Source organism: Cupressus sempervirens, chromosome 10 (genome assembly GCF_028749045.1).
Source record: "Cupressus sempervirens isolate cs-2001-9-10 chromosome 10, ASM2874904v1, whole genome shotgun sequence".
Taxonomy (NCBI): domain Eukaryota; kingdom Viridiplantae; phylum Streptophyta; class Pinopsida; order Cupressales; family Cupressaceae; genus Cupressus; species Cupressus sempervirens.
The window spans coordinates 504,062,977-504,090,602 of NC_143127.1; the positions used below are offsets into that span (position 1 = coordinate 504,062,977).

Genomic DNA, 27,626 nt, shown 5'->3' on the forward strand with positions numbered 1-27,626 from the left:
CATATAAATTTGAAGAGAGGTGACAACCAACAATCTCGCGTCCTCTGAAAATTTCTCAATGATGGTGATACAACTGATCTTACCCATAAACCCAAATATCAGGAGTTTAACAGTAAGTATCAAGGGAACATTCCTATACCAGGCATACAGTTTTCAAGTTTGATGTTCAAGTTGTGCTATTTCGTCAAACTACAAGTAAGTTTCCAGAGACAAAAACAAATTAAACAAACACCAACAATGAACTAGAACCATTTTTGCTCATTTGTAAAGGATGATAACATGAGTTGAATACAAGAAAGACTTACTACAGCAAGAGACTTTGATTGAAGTTTTAAAAAGCTCTATGCAAGTGACCAGCGCATGTTATTAAGAGAGCCACAGATTAAGGCAAACTCTGAAATGAAACAAAATCCCCGTCCTTGCAAGAACAGACAGCCATGACAAGGAAGAACAAGAAAGGAAAGGAAGCACACTAACAATTGTTCTTACCCATCGCAGCATCTAATTAGCACAAATTGAGATAACCACTTAAATGCACCATATTCAGGAAGTAGTTCTACTAAAAAAGAGGATCTAGACACAAGCTTTCAAAATCAATTACCATTTTGGCTTGTAATTTTTCTGTGACAGCAATCAACCAAGAGTACTCTTATGTGTATCTACTCTCCAAATACCAAATTGTGAATTTGTACACATTAGCTGAGTGTAAACAAACGAAAATTGGTGACTATGAATCCCTTGACTTATCGAATCCAACCAATCATAAATGATATACTCTGAAAATTCCTAACTTGTTGCAAACTGACAAAGCGTTAGTGCAGTCTTTGTTAGTATTACATAAATGTTGGCACCCTTTATATTAAATTGTTTACATTTATGCATATTGTGAAGCAAGAAACTGATTGCAGATAGTATATGTGCATTATATGATAACAATCTCAAGAAACTGATTGCAGGTAGTATGTGTGCATTATATCATAACAGTCTCACTCGGTAAACAAAACAATGGCCAGAGAGCATAACTATGTATATGACTGGATAAATGCATTACTCAAATGCCTAATGGTGGAAGTTCTCATTCAAAGCATATCAACAGTAGTTGATTCTTGAAGTATTGATACAAAAGATAAAAGACATAGAGGCAGACCTCACCTCCTCCTTTACAGCTTGAACTTTCTTCAGGAGTATCCTCCAAACCATATTCTCAGTCTATGTTACTCTTGCATCTTGCTAGATGCAGCATTATAACAGAATATTCTGGTTAAAAAATCTAATCACTATTTCCTCTATTTTTATAATACATTTGGTATATATTTACCAGTTACAAATAATCCCATTCTTGATTCCTGTTTAAAATATTTAAAATATGCTTACAAACTATATTCACAGCAGATGATACAATTGATAATATTGCCTGCCATATATGGTCACCTACATCGAAGATTAATATCACAATTAAGCATGTGTTATAACTCAACCCTCAGCTTTCATATCATATAAAAAGACAAAAGGACATTCGTCCAAAAAAAAGCTCATCTGCAAACAAAAGAGATGAAGGGAACCTTCTCCTATATGACTCTGATATGCCACAGTATTAAATTTAAAGCATTGAAAAGCCGTGCTGGTCTTACACTTAAAAGGAAGCTAAATTTCCCTCAAAAAGCTTCTAAGTTGGGAAATACATTAGTGTGATGCCTAATGCACTTTCTGAGGAAGTCTTGAAATTGGAATCTTTTTATAAAATTTAGATACATTCTCAATTCCAATAACATTTATATGCATTGGAGATACAATTATGTTAAACTATCTTGATATATTTTCATCTGGCCAGTTCAAAAACTTGCAGCCTACCAAAGAGGGAGGAAGATACTCTTGCCTGATTGGGCTTGAATGACCTGGTGGATAGATATAATCTTTCCCGTAACCAAGATCCTTCATAAGTTTTGTGGGTGCATTTCTCAAATGGAGAGGCACAGGCTCATTCTGGCCATTCTCTCTCACTAACCTCTGGGCCGCATCAATGGCTTGATAAACTGCAACAGATTTGGGGGCTAAAGCTAAATATGCCACACACTGAGCAAGATTCACATTGCACTCTGGCATCCCTAGAAAATGACAAGCCTGATAGCAAGCAATAGCCTGAGTGAGAGCAGTGGGATCTGCCAATCCAACATCTTCACTAGCAAACCTGATCAGTCTCCTAGCTATGTACAGTGGGCTTTCACCTGCCTCTAACATGCGTGCTAACCAATACAAGGCTGCATCTGGGTCACTTCCGCGCATAGATTTATGCAATGCACTAATTATATTATAGTGTTCTTCTCCTGTTTTGTCATATTTTAAGTTCTTACATTGCAATGCTTCTTTGACATCATTCAACGTGATAGTGACCATTATACCATCTTGTACTGCCCCACCTCCAATCCAGGTACTCTCTTTGACAGATTTGTGGACATTAGAAAAATTTAAAACCCCTCCATCATTTGCTTGCACTGTCTGGGGATAGCTAGCATCTAATTTCTTCAATGCTTCAAATAGCGATTCTCTTGTCGTGCAAGGGGTGTAAGCAATTGCTTCTCGTCCACCTTCAAATTTCTTGAAAGGCACAGTGAGATCCCCGGGGCATGAATCTTCTCTACTACCTTCATGATCACTCCTATTCATTGTGCTTGTTGAAATTCCTTGATCTTTTTCACGAGCAGCTGCTGTAGAGGCTGCTATTTCTAAAGCATTCAAAGCCACACGAGCATCTCCATCAGAGGCACTTGCAAGAAACTCAATAGCCTCTTCTTCAACTTTCACAGCCACCTGACATGAAAATCCTTTTAATGAAACCATTAAGCCCCTCTCACTGTCTGATATTGCCCGTTCTAGAAGCTTTCTTACATCTTCAGGTTGTAGTTTATTCAAAGTAAGCACCCGGCATCTTGAAAGAAGTGCATTATTGATTTCAAAGGAAGGATTCTCTGTTGTGGCCCCAATGAAAACAATGCTTCCATCCTCAATCACTGGCAAGAAAGCATCTTGTTGTGCTTTGTTGAATCTGTGCACTTCATCCACAAAGAAAAGTGTGCGCTGGCTCATCTTCTTCATGCGTTTTGCTTCCTCCAGTACTTCTCGAACTTCTTTAAGGCCACTTGTAACAGCTGAGATTGATACAAACTTGTAGGACACCGAATTTGCAATAGCTCTAGCAAGTGATGTCTTACCTGTACCAGGTGGGCCCCAAAAAAGTACTGAAGGAAGTCGATCACATTCTACTAGAGAACGAAGAATGCAATTCTTTCCAAGCAGATGCTCTTGTCCCACAATTTCATCCACTGAAACAGGACGCATTCTTTCTGAAAGAGGGACGGCATTTGAACGAGAGTTTGAACCTGCAACTGCCTTTTGTGAACTTGGAGGAGGAAATCTAAAAGGAATGTTTTGTTTTGTCTGGCTTGAAGAATCTCGAGGTTCTTGTTTTTGCCTCTTGAGAAAGGGTTCTGCATCTGGAGATTCTCTTGAAGGTGGCAAAGATGGAATGGACTTAATAGCATTAGCAGTTCCCAAACAATCTCCACCTAGATTGGGAAGCCCCCTTTTAACTTCAGTATATGCCATTTGAACACCTCCTTTGGACTGTTCTTCACGGATGCTCTTCACACCTATTTCAATTTTGTGCTCACTGTCTACAGTATCACATGCTGCTGTACCAGGAGCGACAATTCTCGAATGATCTGAAGGCAAAGCAGTTGAAATATCTTCTCTGGCAGACTGCTTCTGGGTTCCTCCTTGAAAGAAACGATCAACTCGTGCCTGGTGTTGTACTCTGGGTGACACCGGAGATATTGCCGATACTGCTTTGTGGGCCTCAGACCGCTGGCTGAGGATCCATTCAGTGGCTCTTAGAGTAGATTTGCCCCCAGTGGCAGCCAGAGCCTGTGCTGCAAGCTCCTGGGGAAATCCCATATTTAAAAGCTGGTCCATTTAGTCGAGGCTTGAGTCAAAGCCTGTTGAAAAATCACAAAGAAAAACATCCAAATTTCAAAATTCGGAGCCTCTTAATGAATATAAATCGACTCTCATTTTCCGCCACAGAATAGTAGTTATACTGGACCAAAACTTGAGAAGATGAGACATGTAAGAATGCCCTCAGTGTATGGTTCCAGAAGTAAATAACCAACAACTTTAAAAGGTTTTAAAAAGTTCAAAAATTGATCTAAAATAATTAAAAATTTCAAGGCCAAATGCGTTACTGGAAGCAAATATAGCAAACAGTTCAGCCACAGACCCTTCCAACGACAAGGAAAATTGAGATGCGAAACATATAGAACCTTTTAACAGATTGCTTATCTTCAGTGGGTAGCAGGCATCTACTATAACACTTCTAATATGTTAGAAAAAGTATCACAAGCTACAGGGCCAGAAGATAATCAACATCTTAGCTAGCACAATCATGAAAGTCTGATATATCCTACATCATCCAACTGAACGAAATTCAGTAGGAATACAAAATTCGGCGGAGCGGTCGAAAATCCACTGAAAACGAGTGACCACGTTTAAATAAGAACAACTGAAACGACGTGAGAGACAATAAAAACAGAGAAATTCCTCTCGGTTTAAATCTAATTAGGGTTTTTGACTATTAGGGTTTAATGCATATATATATGTGGAAATTAATTTTGAAGGGGGGAAGGAATGGAAGAACAGGAATTGAATTGCAAGAAGACACTAACCAGTATTATCGCATCGTCCCGCCCGTTCGCACGTTACGTTACTCTCAGAGCATAATATAAAATGAGTAAAAATGGTGAAGAAAGGAACACTTTGGTTTCTTCAAGTGAATGTCGTTCAATGAATTAGTTCCCTCGTGTATCTTCAACATACATTTGTTGTAAGGATAAGGGCATGTACAGACGCGATCTATGAATGTCGAATGTTGGGTAAAGGGAAATTTAGATGTTTGGTGTTAAAGAAATCCGAAGCAACAACACTTCAGGATTTTCTCAAAATGGGAAGTTGAGTGGAGGAGAGCAATTTGTGCCATGGATCCGTCTAAATTGATAGCCATTTGCTGGTTTTGGAAGCTTTGGCTGTCAAATGCCTATAATCATGTTCAGAAGTAAAAAAATCATACTTCACGTTTTTTTAAAACAGATCAACTAAACTTCGTCATGCTTATAACTTTGTCTTATTGTGTTTGGTTTGATGTTTAACAAGGCTAACTTTACGCATTAGAACTTTTAATTAGTATGTTGAAATTTATCAATTTTTTCAGTCAAGTAAGTGACTTAGAGCTTAAAGCTAAGGTTTAGGTGTTTCCACATTTATGGAGCATTGTAAAAGTCGTAGAGTGTAAAGTGGTTGAAAAGTGTCATTTTAAAATGTTCGTCTTAAACCCACCACTTAGACCCCCAATGATCGTCACATTAATTGGTTTTGTGTTAATAAATGCTCACTTTATAATGCAAACTCATCCACAGTGTAGAAAAGGTGGCGAAGGAGTGGTTTTAATTAAAATACTTTATTCCTAGTTTTAATCAAAACCCCATCTTATTACACCCATATGAGCATCCTGCTTAATCACAAATGACCGTAAACCTGTTCACCTTGATACATACCCATGTTCACCAAACACCACGTTACCACCTATGGTAAACCCAATTACTAAGGCAAAGGAACCCTAAATCAGTTCATTTTCTTTGTATAGAAGTCACTTGTAGAGCTCATGTCGCTTCCATCTTTGTATTTTGCTCAACCTTGTTCTTCTTCTACATTTGAGATGAGAAATCATGAAATAGCAATATCTCGTCGTTATTTATCATCCACTTAGTGTTTTCATAATTTTTTTGTGCTTTTCGTTGTATGTTTATTTTGTTTTAGTGCGAAATCATTACATGTAATGTGATAGAAAGAAATAATTAAAGGAAATGGTAAAGAAATAGTGTAGAATGTCGATATAACCATTGCTTTTTGTTTTGCTTTTTACGAATGTGTAAAGTATCTTGCATCTTTCGGCATAAATATAGGGTTTTATTTGTGTTTATCATTGTCTTCGAGATATTAACCAAAATCATTATTTTTGTGTGCTTTAATCATTGTTTGGTGCTCTACTCACAATGTTTTCATTTTTTATAAAGGGTTCACGAGGGTTTTTTAAGGTTATGTTGCAAATAATAATGTCAAAGAAGGAAACCATTAGATGAAAAGGGAAATGAAAAAATGGGGTTTCTTTGGGTTTCGAAAAAATGATAAAATGTAAAAAGGATTCTTTAAATGATATTTTTTTTCAATTAAGGGGATGCAATGATTTAATTATTAGCATGAATGTTTATGGTATTCCTTTGAAGGAGTATCCTAAGCATTGATAGAACAATTGAGGAGGCTGACATGTTGCATTTATGACTATTTTTGTCATTGATGTCAACATACTATTGTTTATGTAAAGACTAGCAAAGTAGTAGACAGAGAACAAGGTCTTATGGACTACATTTGCCTTGATATATAGAGTGGGCTCACCATCACTTTTTCTAAAGCCATTGCTCATCAAATATGAGTTAATCCTTTTGAACCATGTTAGTGGAGCTTGCTTCAACCCATAAAGAGATGTTTTCAGTTTATGCAATTTTCCTTCTTCACCCAAAACTTCATAACCAAGTGGTTGTTCCACATATACCTCATCTTTCAACACTTCATTGAGGAAGGTGAACTTCACATCGATTTGTAATACCTTCCACTTTTGTTGGCTTCAATTTCTATGATAATATGCTTGAATTTCATCCTTGCAACAAAGGCATATATCATCATATTCTCTACCAAACTACTTTTTGTACCCTTTGACCACTAATTTTTCCTTATGCCTATCTATTTTTCCTTTACCATTGTACTTGGTCTTATAAACCCATTTAATTCTACTAACTTGTTTTTTAGGAGGCCAAGTAGTTAGCTCCCAAGTTTTATTTATTTATATTGCATCTATTTCCACATCCATAATGTCACATCATTTGCCATCTTTCATAACTTCTTCAAAATAAGTTGGACCGCTATGAAAAATTAATTTAGAATTGGTGTTTTCATTTAAATCTTCTTTATCCCTTTCATCTTAGTATATCTCCCTTGGACTCTCGCTCTTTCTTGAAAATAGGGAGACCAAAGTGGGATTATAACTCTCACTATTGTTATTGTTGTTCTATCTAGAGAGTAGCAAGAGTCATCTAGAGCTATGATAATCTCTCTATGTACCAACCCATTATTTTCAAAAGCCATTAGGAGTTAATTCTCTCTTTATTTATGTATGTTTGTCTTTCTGTTTGTTTTATGTCAGGATGCATTTGTATCTATTGTTGCTTCATCTTATTTACCATCAAACGCATCATCATCATTAGTACTAAGCACTTAATTCAAGTTCTTGAAAAAAAATCCACTAAGCCACCCCATGAATCATTCTTAATAAACTCCACATCTTTGGAAATGATGATCTTCTTGCTAATTGGGTTATACAATCTATATATTCTTTTGATTTTGAACTATAACTAGTGAAGAGTGAATTAACATCCTTCTCATCTACCTTTTCTATTTCTCTTTTGATGCATCTGCATATGCTATAGACCAAAATACTCTTAAGTGTTCAACTATCCATCTATGTTTTTCCCGTTCCTTAAGATGAATCTTGTTACTAACTAAGTTTGTAGGATTATTTTTTAAATAAACTGTTATCACTATAACCTCTCCCCAATATTCAATTGGGATTCATTCCACTTTAATCATGTCCTTTTCCATTCAAACAATGGTCCTATTTTCCTTTTAGTAACTCCATTTTGTTGTACAGTATAACTAGTTGTAAGTGTAAGGACTACCATTATTGATGTTTATGATATTAATTACTCTTATATCACTATATTAGATCTGGACTAATATTTGATATTGCTTCGTTATTATTACCACAACTATTGATGGTGCTAAACTTTATAACTTTGATTATTTGAGTATCATGTTAGTTAGATGATTATGATTGCCTTCATATTGATTATTGTATAGGATGATACTTTATACTTTCTTGTGTATGGTGACATGACTATTTTATATATATATATATATATATATATATATATATATATATATATATATATATATATATATATATATATATATATATATATATATATATATATATATATATATATATATATATATATATATTTATGCTTGATGTGGTTAATGGAAAAAGTTGTAGTAATTTTCTTGTGGTATTTACATGATGCACCGATCCCCACCATTGTCTATTCATATCTCTCTTGAATATTTCTAGTCGTTGATTTCATAACTAACTTCGTCCTTGTCTTTTAGACTCCCCAAACATTCTTGATTTCTACCAAATGTTGGTCTCAGATTAATATTCTATAAATTTGTTCTTCATGTTCATGCTCAGTGAACATTAAAACTTGATCGATCAATACTCGACTTAGTTAATATTAAAATTACTCAGTTAAGACTAAACTAAAACGTTTCTTTCTCAGTTGCTCAGTAACAATCGTAGTAACTTGGCTAATACTATATTATTTCATTCACTAATCAAATTGTCTTGCATATACATTTTGTGTAATATCGTGTAAAGCAATCAAACCGATATTATATTGTCAAAGTTGACTAACTCATTCAAGTTCCCATTAAATACCATACTCTTATCAGCACTTATTAGTACATGCTCCTCTTTTATGCATATTGTAGGCATCTGACATCGATTTTACTTAATTGCCATGATGAGTGTGTCCTATGACAATATCTCAATGGTATGAAAGGGGAGATAACAAAATATTTCAAATTCTAACACAAGCCATCACTATGCTGAGATATTGGACATGTTCTTGATTAACTACCTATATGAATTCATTAAGATGACGTTTCATTTGCGTGTGATGGTTATTTTGAGTTAGTCAATTTTAATTCATTGCAATAATATGAATTTTGCGGGGTGATTGCTTGGTATATTGCATGTATCTAGATTAATTATGATATTAAAATAATTATATCTTGTAAGTATTAGAATATTGAATATTAGGATATTTAATTATCATTGATTAATTAAATTTATTTATTTAATTTAAAAGTCTAATTATGGAGAAAAAATAATAATTCAATACTCGATTTAATTACATAAATAATATAAATTGATATTAAATATCGAGTTGTGTATTCTATTGTGCTAAATTTATTAATTATAATTTTACATATTATATTGTACTAAATATATTAATCATAATTAAGTTATAATTTTTGCATATTGTATATACATTAATTAGAATTAAAAAATTGATAATTAGTTCCAAAATAAAAAAAGTTAAGAGAATAATTATAAATTGAGAGCTATTTTGTTATGCATGGTTGAGTAAAGATACTTAACTTATTACAATTATAAAGTTCAATTAAGTCAGTCAACTAAAGTTAAATTCTAATAATATATCTTTTTAATTAATTTTTGATTTTATTTTATTTTGTTTTTAAGATTTCTTTATTTCAAACCCTAGATTTTGGATTTTTCTTTAAATAATATGAGATTGTTAGTTTCAAAGTTGTAATTTTTTATTAAAGATTTACTTTTCCGTCTTTTCAAATTGCTTCATGATTTTTAAGTAGGGTTTTGAACCTTTGTAATTATACATATATATAATTTTAATTTTTGGATGAGAGTTAGTCTCTTTATTTCTTAAGTTGATTTTTGACATTTTTTCTTTCTTCAATTTTGGTTATTATTTTTTTTTGGTGCCACTATGAGTTTTCATTTATTATTTTTAAGAATTTTATATGTGATTGTTGAAAGAATTATTTAATTTAGGATTTTGGTCTTTAGGGCTTACATGTAGATTTTGATGGAAATGCTTGATTAGGATTACCTCTTAGAGTTATTTTCTTTACATATTTGGTTTGAGATCTACTCCAAAAAAGACATGTCATATTTATGAATTTTTTAAAGGAATTTGATTTTAGTCAAATTGGACATTAGCCAAAAAATTGTTTGTTCTTATACAACTGACTTATGTTATGATTAGACATCTTAATTAGTATATTTTATTGTGCTATGTGATGGTGTTTATTTGAAGGGAAACTACATCGACTTAATAATGGGACACTAGAGATCTGAGAATTGATTTCTCTTTTGACTTGTGATGTTGGTCACGATCATTATACCCAACCTTATTTTGACCATCATATTTTTATATGATTTTATAACTTTTTCTCTTTGATTTTATGATGAGAATACTTATAACCATTTTGAAGTCTCAATTAGATCTTGTATGTTTTGTGGTATCACGAGTGTTCTCATGTACATTATTGTGTATCAATCTTTAGTTCATCTGACCATGAAAGGTGATGATTGTTATTATGTTAAGGTTTGATTTACTTGGTCACCTTGAGTTCTACTATGATTGCTCTATGTTTTACATGATTAGCTTTATGGGTTCTGTTAATTCATATTTTGAGATAAATGTTATTGATTCTTTTATTATCATTGGTCTTGTAATAGGACACTCAATGGATTTTTTTTGTTATGTTTGATATATCCATTATGGGATGGATGATCCATGGTAATATCTATATTGAGATAGACAATTTTTTATCCTTGTACAAGATGTAATGTTATTTATGTTGCTCCATTATTTTTCTTTGGTAATTATCATAGTTTATGATTTATGACAAGTTTTCATGGTTTTGGTTTTTTCTCATCTTTGTTTATTTTGATTGGAGTATAAGGGTAAGTTATCTAATTGTATAGAGGGGAAGTGGCTCACAAGAGGGACGAGGGCCCTAAGTGGCTACCATGGTAACTCATTGTATGCAACTAAATTAACTGATATCTAAATTTTATGGAGAGTTTAGAATGAATTAATAATCTATGTGGCTCCCCACTTAAACCTTGAGAGCTAGTACCTACTAGGATGAAGCTTGATATGATGCTCTATTGAGGTCTTGTATAGTTAGTATCCTTGTATGTACGAGATGATTATTGATGCCACATAGAGTCAATAGTGGGACGAGGTCCAAAGAGACTTCCAATGTAACCTTAGTGTTGATTCATGTGATGACACTTCCTTATATGCATCTTCGGTTTCCTATTTGGGTTGTTTATTTTTGTATTAGTATGTATTAGATTTTCAATATGAATATTAAACCTTGAAATAAGAGATTTTAAGGATTGTGCATCCTTAATTTTTATAATTTGTTTTAGGTGACTTTCCTAAGGTTGCAAGAACAAAATCTATGCTTTTATATTTGTGTCAATAAACTCCCAAAACATGCAGACAAGGCGATGAACTTGAAGTGGGAAAAATAAGCGTGAAAAATGTGGCTTATTTATCTAAAACCCTTAAGGTTCATGTTGTCCAAGAGTTCATGAATGCCTATAAGGATTGGAAGAACACACAAGGTGTTGTACCTGAGGATGAGCAATGTGTTGAACATGAACCCACCTTATCTACCTGATAGTTACATATATTTTTATTTAATTTAGCAAGTGATGGAGACAAGTGTCTAAAAAAACTCATTTTCAACTTTTTATAATTGTTTTTAACTCTTACTAGGAGAACCAAAGGGGGTTCAAAAATCTTTGGTTGGAGACATAATTTTGGAAACTAGCTTTTAACTTTTTATAACTATTTTTAACTCTTACCTCCCTGGTTATGTTTTTGGAAACTATAATTGACTCTATGAGAACAATAGGGGGTTCAAAAATCTTTGGTTAGAGACATAATTTTGGCTATATTTTTCGATGATATAATATTTTCTAGCTTAAAGTTTTGAATATTTTGTTAATGAGCGGTGAAGGTTAATTGAGATGGATGGAAATAGTTTGAATATATGTCTTTGAATTCATAGAGTATTGTTTATGTGTGAATGATACACTTTTTGCCTTATGTTATTTTTATTGAATGTGAAGTGAATAGATACATATCATAATGGAATTTTTTAAATTCTTTTAAGAAGTTCATAAATCTTTCAAAATAGAACACTTCATTTTTCTATCTGTGAAAAAATCTAAATGTTATTTATACACTTCTCATCTAGGAATGAGATTGAGTGACCTTGAATGATTTATGGTTAAAAGAAATATGATTATTAGAGTAGGAATGATTCATTAAAAATTTTAAAAGGGAGTTATACCTTCATAAAATTCAAAAGGGGATGATCACAACACACTTAACCAAATGTTGTTTAACTATTTGTTTTCCAAATAAGGGTATAGAGTCAACATAATTGATATATTGTGTAGAAGACAAATATGTTAACCAACACATACATATAATAAAGATTGACAAGGAGATATCAAATTAGAAGTAAATTATCTTGCAAACATTAGCTTCAATAAAATGTATCAAACCCCAAGGCACTAAAAAAATCCCAAACACATCTAGTCTAATGAAAGAGTCACAAAAGACATCATCAAAGAGGAACATCAAAAGTCATGGCCATAAATATACATCTTATGAATATAGAGGAATACAAAAATACACCAGTCATGTAAGTGATAATTATACCACAACTATGTCATCATATCTCAACATTTATAACATTATGTATCTACTACAACAAGATGAGAAATATTAACCTCCAAGAAATGTCGATACCATTACTAGGCCTCCCAAAATATTGATGAATACAATATTAAGAAATATAAATCCATAAAACTAATTAAAGCATCATCTAAGCAACCTAAATATTTTAACCCAAATATACAAATACACATGAATATATAGTGACCAAGATAATATAGGACTCACATGCCAATTAATATAAGAGATTATACATTTGATATCACAATATGTATAAAATAAAACATGGTTTATCTAGACCAAAATTTAACACATAATTCTCATAGTAAATAATGAATGCGTCCAATAATTTCTAACAATAATGAATGCTAAAATAATTCATTATGTTATCTAAACATTTTATAATTTTTGCAATAATGATAACTCCTAACTAAATAAAAATAATATACTACAATGAAAAAGTATGTTAGAATGTTCGTAGTAAACAAATTTCAAGTTAGTTAATTCTAATAACAAGATGGTCAAGGCTCTTTTGGCTAAGAAAATATGGCGTATCTTCAGCAGCACAGGGGAATGGAGAGACATTTTGGTAAACAAGTACATAAAGTGGCCCTCTAAATAGTTTACCCTCTTTAGTGAAGATATCCCAAGAGGATCCACTGTTTGGAATGGTTTTTTAAAAGCCAGGGACCTGGCAAATTCTAAAATCTCTTGGAAATTGGAAAATGGGGACAATATCTAGTTCCAATCTGATAGCTGGCTTATTCAGGGCCCTCTTATGAACAACCCCAGCTATGAGGTTTGGATGAATGACTGCATCAACCATTTTGGGCAGAAAGTTAGTAACTATAGGAACGACCAGGGATGGATAGACCTTTCCGTCATCTCTAAAGATCTTAATCCTATTATGATAATGCTTAACTCTATGGCCCTAAATAACAACAAGGATGAATTGGTTTGGGGAGATAACGCCAATGGGCTATATACTATTGCCTCTGGGTATTCGGCCCTTTGGAGATTAAATGAGGTTCCTCCTTGGTCGAGGGCTTGGCTCCCTGACCTCACTCTAAAAATTAATATGTTCTATTGGCTGGCTCTACAAGACAAAATCCTCACCCAGGATAACCTCATTAAAAGAGGTCATATTATGCCTAGCAGATGTGTGTTATGTAAAGATCAGACAGAGACTGGCAATCATTTGTTCATTCATTGCTCCTTCTCTAGGGAGGTTTGGGTTTTCCTCACCCAGGACTTGGGCTTCATCTGGTGTGTGCCTTTTAACCTTTTGGATCTCTTCTATCAATGGAAATGCATGTTCAATAGGTCTGATATTCAGGAATTAAGTTCTTGGATCTTGCCTCATTTTTGTTGGAGCATTTGGAAGGAGAGAAACAACAAAGTCTTCAGAGATAAAGAGGAGCCGACTATAGTGATAGGGAAGAAAATATTTGTTAACATTAAGGAAAACTATTTAGTGAGGAAAGGGGGAGATATAGAAATAGGTGGCAAAAAAAAGGAGAAGGCAAAAGACAAAAAGATGAAAAGATAGGAAGCCAAATGGCTTCTCCCCCCAGAAGGATGGCATAAAGCCAACTTCGATGGAGCTTCTAAGGGAAATCTTGGCTCCTCAAGAAGTGGAGGCATAATAAGGAATGAAAATGGTGATGGTATTGGGACTTTTTCCCTCCCGCTGGGATTTCAAACCAACCACTATGCAAAAGCAAATGTTGCATGTAATTCTATCAAACTGGCTTTTGAAATCGGAGTTACTAACCTTTGGCTTGAAGGGGATTCAAACAACATTATAAAATGTATTGAAGGAAACTCTTAGCCATCATGGTCGATTGTAAATCTTATTAATCAGACACATGAGACTCTTGTCAATTTTAGTAGAGTCCACGTCACTCATATATTCCAGGAAGCTAACCCGGTAGCCGACAAGTTTGCTAATATAGGGGTCGATGCAAACCAAATAATGACATGGCATCCTGGAAATAGTTTGCCAGCAGATGTCAAAAGCATGATCGAATTGGACAAGATCCAAGGAAGTACAGAGAAGATCAATGTGTAATTATGAGTACGAATGGATTAATGGGAAAGGGTACTTCCCAAAAAGGTAGCATGGGAAATCACAATTGTTGTAATTTATTACAGACTATTCGACACGCTTTGTGGGTCATTTTTTGCATTTGCAATAGGAGCAACAGAAAGGTTAATTATTTTTGCATTATGCTCATACACAAAGGTTCCTATTAGTTACAAGGCGAGGTGCATATGAGAATTGAGGGTGTGCAGAGTGCAGGTATGGTAGGCAAAAGGTGTAGAAAGGAGCCGGTGGGTGAAATAGAGAAATGGAGGAGCAGGAAAAAAGTTTGGGAGTAGCTAGATCAGGGCGGGATTACCAAATACATTACAAAACTGCATGCACTTGATCAAGAGGTGACCAACAATATGGTTGGATCATGGAAGGATGGCAAAGTTAAGGTGAATGGGGTTTCTTTCATGATCACTGAGGAGGTGATATTGACCGTTTCTGAAATCTCAATTGAGGGTTTTAAGTTCTTCAGGGACAAGAAGCTCTCGGCTAACACTATGCAGGATTTTGTGAAGGATGCGGAGGAACTGAAAGCCCTAAAGAAGATTGACACGTACTATGTTCTTGATACAATGAAGAAACTGTGGAGGTATGTTTAGAGAGTTGTAATCGAGTATATTACTCTGGACCCTAGGTTTGATCGAGCTCGTACCCACCACTTTCTTCTTTTGAATCATTTTCGGCACAGCTATAAAATTTCTTTTACTTTTTACTTGTTAACTTCCATGAGCAAGGTGGTGGATGGCTTCAAAAAGAAGCCCACTGATAACCCCACTCTACATGAGGGGCTCTTGCTACTTATTTATGAGCACTTTAAGGCTCAGGCAATAAGCAATGCCCCCCCTCATACTGAGAATGTGACCTTTGGAAGTTCCAGCTTCTCTTCAGACTCAGATGATATTCAGAGCTTAAGCTTTGAGGATGGCGATATTTCTTCCGCTGGTAAAAAAGTCACCCATCAGGTCAAGAATTCACCTTCTTCCATAACCCCTAGTAGAAAAAGCCCTAGGGTTCATGGGTAGAAGCAACCTATGAAGGATGAGAAGGTTGACAGTGATGATGAGGAGGATGTGGAGACAAAAGAGGAGGAAAAGGAGATGTAGGAGGAAAATAAGGAAGATCGGGGAGGGAAGAAACACAAGAGGGAGGGTTTAGAGGATGAGAGAATGCAGCAAGAACTGGATATGTCTTCGTTGCCTCTTTATCCTATCCATATTCAAGCCCAACCTAAGGAGGAAAAAATGGGTTTTGAGACCGAGGGAGGGGAGGTGCAGGTTAAAGACGGGAGGAAAGCTTGGAAAAAATTTAATGTTAGGACCTCGAAAATGGGCATTTTTAGAGAGGTCATGAACCCGCAGGTCCTCACGAAAAACCAAGAAGGGCCGCAGCTTGAAGAACTTGTAGACCTGACGATTGTGGCTATTTCAGATAAAGCAAGGGAAACTGGGATGAACCTCTTGAACAATGCCCGCAACAGTATGATTGATAACTTAAGATCAATCAAGTGGCTTTTCCATGAGCTGGAGGAGGTCAAAGAGTAGGTGGGTCATATGGAGGAAAACAGAAATGGGGCGAATTATGATAATAGAGATAGCCATGGTGAGAGGCTTAGTCTGGCAGAGAGAAGGATTAACAACCTCGAGATCTACAATCACAATCTCTCGAACCAAATGATTTTGCTGCTAAGCTCCATTAACAACAACATCATATCTTTAACTGGCTGGATCAAAGATAGAGTTATGAAGGAAGATGAGGAAGGAAAAGACAGGGAAAAAGCCAGACTAGTGGTCGACCCTGCAAAGGACAACATCAACAATGGTCGGGACTAGGAGGATCAAAGGGCGCACCAGTAGGAGGCTGAGGAGAACCAAATGGCCTATGAGGCTACTTAGGTCATGCAAGAGCTGGAGAGAAAGAACAAGAACTAATCCACTGCATGTTCTTTTGTTTCTATTTGTGCCTTTTTTTGGCTTTTTGTCAAGGCTCTTGCCTTTGTCAGTTCTTGTTGTTTATGTTCCTCGTCTTTTCTATGTTCTTTGCTTTTCAGGTGGGCCTTATGCTTATTATCAACCTTTGAACTTGACCTCTTTTGGCTAGGCTTTTCTCGCTTATTTTTAGCCTTGTTAATGTTTTAACTCTTGGGTTTCAGGGTCCCTATAAAAGCTATTTATCTAATAAAAAACAAGATGGTCATCTTTAATTACAACAATAATTTACTTAAATAGCATATACCCAGTATCGTGACAGTAGGTGATCAAAAAAGAGAAAACAACAATATCATTCTTTACCATCAATGACTTGTAATCCAAAAGATAGAGTTGAAGTGAGGTTTCAATCTTTCATACTCTATATTCTCGTGATGGAATGGTGGATCCAAGGTATTAAGCATAGTCAATGACTAACACACCCAATCAAACTTAAAACCCAAAACAAAACATTGTAAGACCAAGAAGGTGTTATAGTGGGGTTATTGTTAAACCAAAAGATTGATCTATCAATGGGGTTGTTGTTAAACCAAAAGATTGATCTATCAATGCTCGATACAACCACTCAACTTATAGTACATAGGAGGTGGTTAATCCCTTGCCACAAATTCTAAGGGGAGAGCTAAATGAATTTCTAACAATCTCCCCCTCCATGTTAGCCGAGGGTCTAAGAATTAAAACCTGTGACCAAAATCTGATCCCACTTGTTAGAGTGGGGTTGTCATTGAACCAAAAGACCAAATTGTCAATGCTTAATGCAACCACTCAACTTATAGTACATAGGAGGCAGTTAAGCCCTTGTCACAAATCCCGAGGGGAGAGCTAAACAAATTTCTAATAGAAGGAAACATAAGGTTATAATGCAAGAGATAAGTTGTGTGGCTTAACTTTGCAATGCAAAAATATGCTAGTGTAATGGAAAATAAATGCACAATAACGATAAAGAATACACTTCCTTGGGTGAAGAAGAAAGAAACTACTCTAGCAAGGAAATGATACACAATAAATGATCAGTCTCAAAAATCAACCAAACAATGATACATATGGAAAATATAATGAAATAAGTAGAAGAATGTTAAATAAATCATATGTCTACAAAATTTGGCCATCGCATGTGAGGCGACATATAAAAATTGATCATTCATAGACTATTCAAGGATACATAGAGTTGATATAGCTAGGGGGTCATATAAAGAGAAGTCATTGAAGTATCCTGACACGTGCAAAATCAATAATCTATTCAAGATCTTTCTATCAAGTCACTTTTTTAAAAAGTACATCATAAGTTACATAGGAGAAATTTAAAAAGCACAAGCTAAGTTCTAGACACAATGTACTATAAAAAAATTTGAAATTTTATTTCTAAGATCTATAAAAATGTTGTTTTTTTCTACCATAAATCGTTTAGATCATGAAAAAATCGTCCTAAATTTTTGATAGAAACCTGCTATGTTTTTTGAATTTTGAAATTGGTCAATGAACTAATATATCAATAATCAATTAATCATATTATCTAATAATTTGAACAACTATAATGAAATTATGATTTTAATAATAGTAATAATATTATTAAATCCATACTTCCATAAATTATCTTGAAATTATAATTACAGTGCAGTAATTTAACGATGTTGATTTGATATTTAATATGAACTCGTAATGTAAAAATAAATATATACATTTATGAATCAATTACCCCAATTAATAGTTAATCACACCAATAAAATGACGAGTATTACATCCCACTGCATAAAATCATAGCTTTAATATGTATTGAGTTATCCTCATCAACAATAATTAATTTTCATATGTAATTCATCAATATCAAAGGTAGTAAGAATTAAATTGTCATGGTTACCAATAGTCATTTATTGCATAGTATAAGTGTTATCTAATTTTGATAAGTATTTCACTCTCATTTATTTACTTGTTGTAGGAAATATATACTATTTATTATTATTTCTCTGAATTAATTTCCACCAATCACAAGTAATTTTAGATTAAGGTACAATCAAGTTTTTTAGGAACCCAAAACTATGATGGAAAAAGGATAAAACTTTGTAGACTCCAACATCCTAATGACCAAAGACTAGCACAAAACCAAAAACCAGCAAAAAAGACTAGACTAGAAATACAAAACACAAAAAACTATTCGAGAACCAGGACTAAGCCAACTCATTTAGAAGTTTGGTCATCTAGATCTCTGCTACTATTGGGTCCTCAATTTTCTTGGGCACGACTATCACATTGTTCTTATTTAGTTTTTCCTTCAATATTTTTCTAGGTTCACCCACAACTTTCTCCTATTACCCTTTATCCTTGTTGTTTAGGTCCACCTTGAGCTTAATGCCTTATGTGTCCATTTTTCTTTTACCATCTATTTTTACTCCAGCCTATGGATTATTGTGTCATTGTGCCTTATGACTTTCTTCAACTCCTGCATTTGTCCTAGGATGACTTCTTCCAATCTTTTCCTAGCATCAATCTCTTTCTACAAATCTTTGTCGAGTTTTTCCACAACCTTTGTAATGGCATTAATTTTTTTATGTACCCAACTATCAAAAGCAATCAATGTGGGTCTTTTGTCTCCTTTACCTTTTCAATAGTGTTCCAAGCACCCTGGTTTGGAATAGGCTCAAGGTCTTCATCTTCTTCAAAAGATCCTCTTCAGACTCTAACATCTCATGATAGGAGAATCCTTCCTATCAATATTCTTGTCTTGTTCATCATCCGGAGGCAGATTTTTCCTGCTTTCATCTTTTGGTGTCTTTGGTTTTTTATCGAGAGTAGTGAAATTCTTTATCTTTTTGATAGGAGGGGATTCCTCACTAGCTTCCCATGTTTCCATGACATCCCCATATCCACCCCAGAGGTCTTTAGAAACCCTATCCTCCTATGTATCCATGGATGTGGCTTCTTCCTTGTATCCCTCTTCCATCATTGAGTCTTTGTTCTCCACATCTTGTTTCGTCTTATTAGAAGAAATTTTACTTTTGTTACTTGACGCACATTCAAATTTTATTGTTGGGCTTACAAAAGTGGTTCTAGCTTAAAAATAGTCAACAAAAAGAAGGATGAGGCCTTCATGAAGGATAGAGCGACAAGCTTTCTTCCTATGTCTGGCCACACTCCTATTTAGGGAATTCAATATAAAATATGGGAACAAGACTCTATCCCAATAATGGAAAAGGTTTAAGAAAATAAAACTAAAATGATGTACTTGCTTCTTCCTACCATCTAGGGTAAAATAAGCCTTAACGTAGTACCATAAAGGTTCAATTTCTTGTTAGAGAGAAAACTATCCACCTTTACGAGAGCCTTCTTCTCAACTTTATTCTATGGGAATTTTCTCAAGGCCTCTTCCATAGTCTTTCTTTTCTTGAAGAACTTCTAACCATCATTTGGAAAGCCTAAAATTTTAGAGATAAATTAGGTATTAAGGGGAAAGAAGACCCCATACATGGTCACATTGTACTCCTTCCATCTTTTAAAGAATTCTATCATTGCTTCATACTAAAAACCATGGAGTCATTCAAGATAAGGTGTCACCCCTCCCATCTCCAAATGATCCCAGACCTGCAGTTTCTCCTTCCATTCATTACAACTACTTAGTTCACGTCTCTTTGGCTCACCACCCATGACTCTACCTTTGATCTTCTCGTTCTTGAAAATTAGTTATCCCTTCACTAATTTTTTTTTTTTTAAAATAGAAAAATAATCCAAGAAACTCAGAAAACATGCCTAGAATCAAATCTCAAAGCACTCTGGACCTGCCATTAACTTGTAATAATTATTGTACTAGCTTGATGTATTCATCATATTTGTTTAAATTTTTGATGAGGCAATGTGTCTTGTCCTCATTAATTTTCTCCTTTAAAAGATGATCTTTTATAAGATTATCTTTGCACAATATATTTTTCTCCACCCATACTCCCAAGTTGGCAACATAATCTACACATGAGTTTTCTTCTCTATACACATGAGAGAAAATAACTTTCTCAAAACTATTTAATATAGATCTTGCCTCTTTAATTATTGGCTCTATAGTCCAAATAGAATAAGCTATCCCATTTAGGAAATTTATTATGTTCTTTGAATTGGCTTCAACCCATAGATGTTTACACTTCATAGCTTTAGCAAGTTTAATTGCAAGGAGGACCATGTTGGCTTCAGCCATATGGCTTCTACTAGTGCTAAGTGTAGAAGCCCTTGCTTCAATGTAGTTACCATTCAAATCTCTTATTATTCCACCACCTCCTACCTCCCTAGGGTTGTCTTTGGTTTCCTATCAAAGTTGGCCTTAATCTAACCAACAGGAGGGCAAAGTTGAGTCACATTCTCTCTTTAATTATGTTTTAGACTCTTGGCATTAAAACCACAAAGAGGCAGAGCATCCTATAAAAAATCATCATTTTTGAAGTGTGATTTTTTCCTTATGGCAATAAAAAATTAATTTATTCCTCTTATTATTTCCTAGCTATAACCCCTTCCAGGGATTCCTTGAACCTAAATATCTATTGATTCCTTTCTTCCAATTTACTCTAGTGTATGTAAGGGGCATTATATTCCATACCACATTGACATTTTCATTCTTTGCTTGGAAGAGCCATTGTTTGACAAAGTCTTCAACATTTCTAGGAAAAAACTAGTTGAGATTCCAACCAACAAGACATTAGTTCCAGACTTCATGAGCATAAGGGCATTCAAAGAACATGTCGTAAATGGTCTCCTCATCCTTTTTGCAAGGATAATATACCTATTAGAAAAATTAGAAACCCCTCTTAAAAATATTTTCTAGGGTAAGAATCATATTTTGGATCATGATCTAGTAAAAAATTCCTAGATTTGGAATGATGCCCTTTATCCAACAGGAAGCCCAAAAATGAGTAACACCACTAAGAGTCATTATAGATAATCTAGAGGTCACCGAATAAGCTCCATTTGAATTGTTACCCTAGATGATAGAGTCTTGAGTATCTCCTTTTATATTCCAAGCATTAAGAGTGAATTGGATAATCTGAAGGCCTAGACTAATTAACTAAAGACTAGCCCAACTACCATCTATCTAGTAGTCTAAGACTTAGGAACCGTAGGTACTTTTACACCGATTTATGATATCCATGTTATTAATCATGTCTTCAAGTAGTTCCTCCATCAACATGATATCCTCCCAAAATTAAACCCTTCTTAAATTTGCTAACTTCCACCTAGCTCCTTTTTGGGTAATATATTTATAGTCCTGGATGGATCTCCAAATATGGGAACCACATTTAATATTTGGACCATTCAAAAAATACCCTAAGAGAGGGTAATAAAATAAGTATTTTATCTTCAAGATGATATTCCATTCTCTTTCCTTAGACTAGATTCTCTAGATCTTCTTAGTTAAGAGGGCTTTATTCATACTTTTGATAGATCGGATGCCCAAACCTCATGCCTTCTTAAGTCTACATAACTGGTCCCATGCAGTGAGAGGCATCATTTTTTGTCTTCCACCATGTACCATAACAAATTCTTTTGAGTTCTTTTAATCAAATATGCATATTTTGCATGGGATTTTGAATAGGCTTAGAGCATAGGTTGGAAGGTTCTGGTAAAAAAAATCAAGCAAGGTAATATTTCCAACTTGGCTAAGAGAATTCCCTTTCCAACCAACCAATTTGTAGTTAAATTTTTCTAGCAAACCTTTCTAGAAAGAATCCAAGGCTTTAAGGTAGAGAGAAAGACCCAGGTAAGATCCTAGAATGGGAGAGATAGGATAGCCAAGAATTCTAGAAATCCTATTTTGTCAATCGATGGGAGTGTTAAGGAATAACATGGAGCATTTACCCTAATTGATCAGTTGACCCATTTCTAAAGAATAAGGATTGAGATTTAATTTCATATTTTTGGCTTCCCAGATAGTAGCCTCCCCCATCATAATGGTATCATCCAGAAATTGTTCATGGGCATAAGATTGAGGGTGAGAAGAAGGGTTGAGGCTATGGATAAAACCTTTGAAACCCAAGAAGGACAAAAATCTTCCTAGAAAATTATCAAAGATGGAAAAAAGGATAGGGGAGATGGGATCCCCCTATCATAAACCCTGAGAGATCTGAAAGAACTTAGAAGAAGCACCATTGACCACCACAACAAGAGAGAGGGTGGAGATAACTAGTAAATGATCTGAATGCATTAATTTCCAAAACTAAAGGCTTCTAGAACCTTCGTATGAAAATTCCACTCCACTCTATCATAAACCTTGGAAATATCTAGCTTCATAAGGAAGCTGTATTTCTAAGATTTGATTAGGGAGTGCACATTTTCATGGACCACAATGATAGAATTTGAAATTTTCCTACTATGGAAAAAACCATTCTTCTAGATAGAGATAATCCCAAGAGGAATTCTTAACAATCTACAAATTAGCACTTTATAAATAATCTTGTAAAAGGAGTTGCAAAGATTGATAGGCCTAAAGTGATCAATTGTGTATGCACCCATTTTCTTAGGTATCAAAACAAGGAAGGTTGATTTTATCTCTTTTAGAAGTGAACAAGCTCTAAAGAAATCCTTGACAACATCAGAGACATCTTTACCCATGATATACCAAAACTTTTGAAACATGAACATAGAGAAGCTATCCGGTCATAGCACTTTATCACTTTCAAAAGAGAAGTACGCTTTCTTTATTTTAGAAGACGATAGATTGGCCACCAAGTCCTTATTTTGATTTTCTGAGATAAACCTTGGAATGACCAAAAGAAGCTTTCCATGATCATTTTCCTTGATATATTTCTTAGCAATAAGGCGAGATGCAAAGTGATTTCACATTGCCATTTCTATTTCTTCATCTTTGTTTATTCTTCCTCTTTCAATGTTGAGATGAGAAAACTGATTGGTAGCCCTATGGATTTGAGTGGTAGCATGGATTTTTTTTGTACTCTTATCCCCTTCTTCCTACTAGGCAAACCAAGATTTTTGTCTCCTCTCCTCCCTAGCTATAATGTCATGGTATTTAACCAAGAGATCATTTTACTTATCAAAAAGTTAAGAAGAATATCTCTCAATCTTTATCCTATCTTGATAGTCTTTTAAACTACCTTGAATATCCTTCTTTATTTAAAAAATATCACCAAAAGTGGCCTTATTCCAAGCTCTAGTGCACTTCTTCACATTACTTGGCTTTTTAACCACTCTATACATAGCAGAGCCATCAACTTTAATATCTCATCATTCTTTAAAAGATTTCCAAAATTGGGACCTTTCATCCACATCCTTTCAAACCTAAAAGGGAAGTTTTTTTTTTGAGATAGCATCTGCAGTAAAAATAATAGGAAAATGGTATGATCTTATTTTAGGGAAAGAATAGAAATAAATTGTACCTCTAAATCTAGTCATGAGTAATGAGAGCTCTATCCAACTTGACCTGAATGAAATATGTCCCTACCCTTCTATTAGACCATGTGAAACTTATGCCTTTGAGATCCAAATCCATAAGAGCCTCATTAGATATGAAATCTAGAAGATCCAATTATTCATCCCGAGAATTTAGGCACCCTCCAAATTTCTCCATGTTGTTTAACACAATATTAAAATCTCATGTGAAAATCCAACTTGAGTCCTTGAATGAGGATCTATCATTTGAGATCCTATCCCAGAAGATATTCCTCAAAGACTTATTATTCAAGCCATAGATGTTAGAAATGATCGAGGTGAAGTTTGCTGGTTCTCAAAATTGTTGGTTGAATTCCTATGAGCTTTGCCTACTTGATGTTGGGAATTCCAACACAATTTTGGCCAATGTTGGAAATTGAAACTCAATTATTCAATCTCCACACTTCAGGCTTTGTGGACCTAGGCACATTTACCTTTATCTCAACCTCCAATTAGGTTTGAGGATTGCTTTTGCAGACTTTATGATTGATACTCTCGAGTTGGCAAGTTTGTTCTCAAGGAGAAATTAAAAGTGTGAATGATTTGACTATGTATGAGGGTTATTAAATAATGGAGTATAACAGAGCATTTATATGATGTATGAAGATAGATATGCTAAAGAATATCACCTTCCACAAAACTATACTTATCTTCAAAAGAAAAAAAAGACTAGTCCTTTTCCATTAGGATAATAGAGTTAATTTTAATATTTACTGTAAAGATCAAATTGCTTGGAGATGGGCATGCTACCATCAATTGCTGGATGGAGAACTTGAAGTCATAAACCCCTAGTTAATTGTATTTAACTTCAACTTTTGAAGACCAATTACACAAAACCTGCACATGCATATGAGTTTTACATATTCAAGGGTTTATCCCAATTTCAATTTATCAACAACAATATATATCCAAGATGATAAATCATAGACAACAATATTGATGATCAATTCTTGGACTTTGGATTAGAAACAAAATATTTTTTATTAAATCTGAAAAAGATGAGTACAATTGGGTTGTGACTAGTTGCAATATCTATCCTATGTTGCATACATATACATCTATCAGTATCTTTTATATTTTGTTGTCTTTCACTCTATATCCTATATTTATTCTAAGGTTATGGTACCCTTTCTTATAGAAAATGAAAGGGTGTAAAAAGCTTTAGACCTTTACAAAATTAAACTAACTTAATAACTAATTGCAACCATTCACCAAAATTACAATAACAAAAACTTAAAATGTTAAGAAAACTATAATTCTCACATCATGTCAAGAATCTCATCAAAATATTAGTTCCCTAGGAGATCCTAAAACTCTGCCAAAATGGCACAAACTTTGGCTTTTTCCTCCTTGAGCTCCAATTCATAGTTGTTAGTGTAAAATCTTGCATAACTCATTAATAGCTCCCAAGCAACAATGTGCATGATGTTGAGAACATCCAAATGGTCTTCCTGGGCTAGAGTCAAATTTGGTTGCATAACTTGTCTCAAGTCATCCTCTGCATTATAAGCTTGAGTTGACAATCCCGTGGTTTCATATCCTTAAAACCTACCAAAAAAAACACAAAAACTTTACTACAAGAATGTTAGTAATGAGTGACATCATTATGTCCTTTTAACAATAGTAAAAAATGCATTATATTTGACCATCCTTCCACATAAGCTAACATAAATTTATCGTAACATCTAATTCAATGCAAATTTAAGACCATCAAATTTACATAGCTATTTTACATGCTTCTCTTGCCGTGAGGCTTAAGAAACCATTTTGTATATTCACCTTTTAACCTTGATTTTTGCAATTATATCCTTGAAGAAATCTCCATCTTGCGAAGTCACAAAATTGAGACGCCACTATTTCATGACTCAAGAAATTGCAAAATCAGACTGTCAAGAAATCATAAACTGCAAAATTATCAAATTAGGTAAGATTGTGCCTTGTGTGAAATTGTGAAATTAGATTATTGAAATTTTATGTCTAGCGAAATTGCAAAATCAAACGTAGAAGGTTCTATAGACTTTGAAATCACGAAATTGGGGCTCACTTTATATCACCTACCCGATATTTTGAATTTTAGATTTCCAATATGCTGCACATGTGGCTCTTTTGAGATAGTGAAAACTAACTATTTCAAAACTCTATCCAATCCAAGACTCCAAAAATAAGAAATTGATCATCTTACAGAAAAAATAAATTTGGAGTATCATCAAAGTTATCTCTCAAGTGTTGACACCTTAAATTAATAATGTTACCAGCATAAGAAAGAGAAATTCCAAAAGTAACATTTGATTCCAAAAAATCGCAATACCTCTAGAAGCTCCTTTAACACTACCTCCCAGTACTCCATAATTTTTAAAGAGTTTAATTTTTTCCAATTGATCTTTAGGCATCTTAGTCTCTTGAAGCACCACCATATCTGACTTATGATCTCTAATAATGTTTCTCAATGCATCGTACTTGTGAGGGTTACTTAACCTGCATATGTTCCAAGATAGGATCTTCATTTCTTGGGGATGAAATCATTGGTGGTAGTTTTCTTATCATCCTCTATATTCTACGCACTTTCCATTTCTCTGGCCTATCTCATACTCCTTCTCCCTATTGAGTTTTTTGGGGATTCCACATCTGCTTTGTGCGATCCACGAGTGGATCTTCCTATAGAAATAAAGGACTTAATCTCCTTATACACCTTTTTCATGTTCCTTTGTTGAAAATTCTCTACTCCCTTATCGACATTACCCTTGGATTTAGCCTTCCTATAATTGGAAGATGAAAAGTCTTATGGGAATATAGATTTCACAAATTTTGCCTCTTCCAAATCAACTAAAAGGTTGATGTTTATTTCTCCTAAAATTGGGCAATGTTGCACATCTTGGAAGAAAGGGCTCCTATCCATGTTGGTGAGAGAATTTTCCACTCTTGAGGGGTGGACAAGGGGAATAAGACTTATTTCTCCTTCTTCCCTATCCAACTCATGGGAGATTTGATAACCACTCACCACTTCCTTATTCAAGAACACATATTCTATTTCCTTTTTTTCTTCCTCCTCATCCAAAGGAGACACACTATTTCCTTGTGAAAACTAGCAAGAATATTTGGTTCAACATCTTTTTCTTCACCTTCTTGTTCAGTTTCTAATAGAAGTTATGTCTAGTTTTTTTGTAGCCACATTAGCTGCTTCTAGGTCAAGATTCTCAGAAGGTCAAGATTCTCAGAGGGGCTATTTGTTAGAAATATGGATTACTGAGGGGGGGGTGTTGAATTAGTAATCTAAAAACTTTAGTTGCCAACTGGATATTATTACTTGCTTTAACCATGCATAACAAATAAATAAATTAATGTTAAACAACAATAACAATGCACAAAGATAACTCATGACACCATATTTTGTTAACTAGGGAAACCGTGGCCAAGGGAAAACCCCAGTGGGGATGATACCCACTAGATAATATACTGATATATATGTTCCTTGTTGGAGGATGGACCCTATTAGGATTCATTAGAAAATTCAATATAACAGTCCCTGTTAGGAAACTTTGAATCCCTGTTAGGAGATTCCAAACCTGTTAGGAATTGTGGAATAATGTATGCAAGATGAGCCCA

At 34.3% G+C, this 27,626-nt stretch overlaps 1 protein-coding gene across 1 annotated transcript; it reads right to left on the minus strand.

Annotated features, from left to right (window-relative positions):
* Window positions 1-1,584: 1,584 nt before the first annotated feature.
* LOC149534877 (AAA-type ATPase family protein) lies at window positions 1,585-5,161 on the minus strand. The gene is made up of 2 exons (XM_089804674.1): window positions 4,719-5,161; window positions 1,585-3,992 (listed from the first exon to the last, which is right to left on the minus strand). The coding sequence occupies exon 2, from the start codon at window positions 3,967-3,969 to the stop codon at window positions 1,804-1,806; it is 2,166 nt and encodes a 721-aa protein (XP_089660800.1). The 5' UTR covers window positions 3,970-3,992; window positions 4,719-5,161; the 3' UTR covers window positions 1,585-1,803.
* Window positions 5,162-27,626: the final 22,465 nt, after the last annotated feature.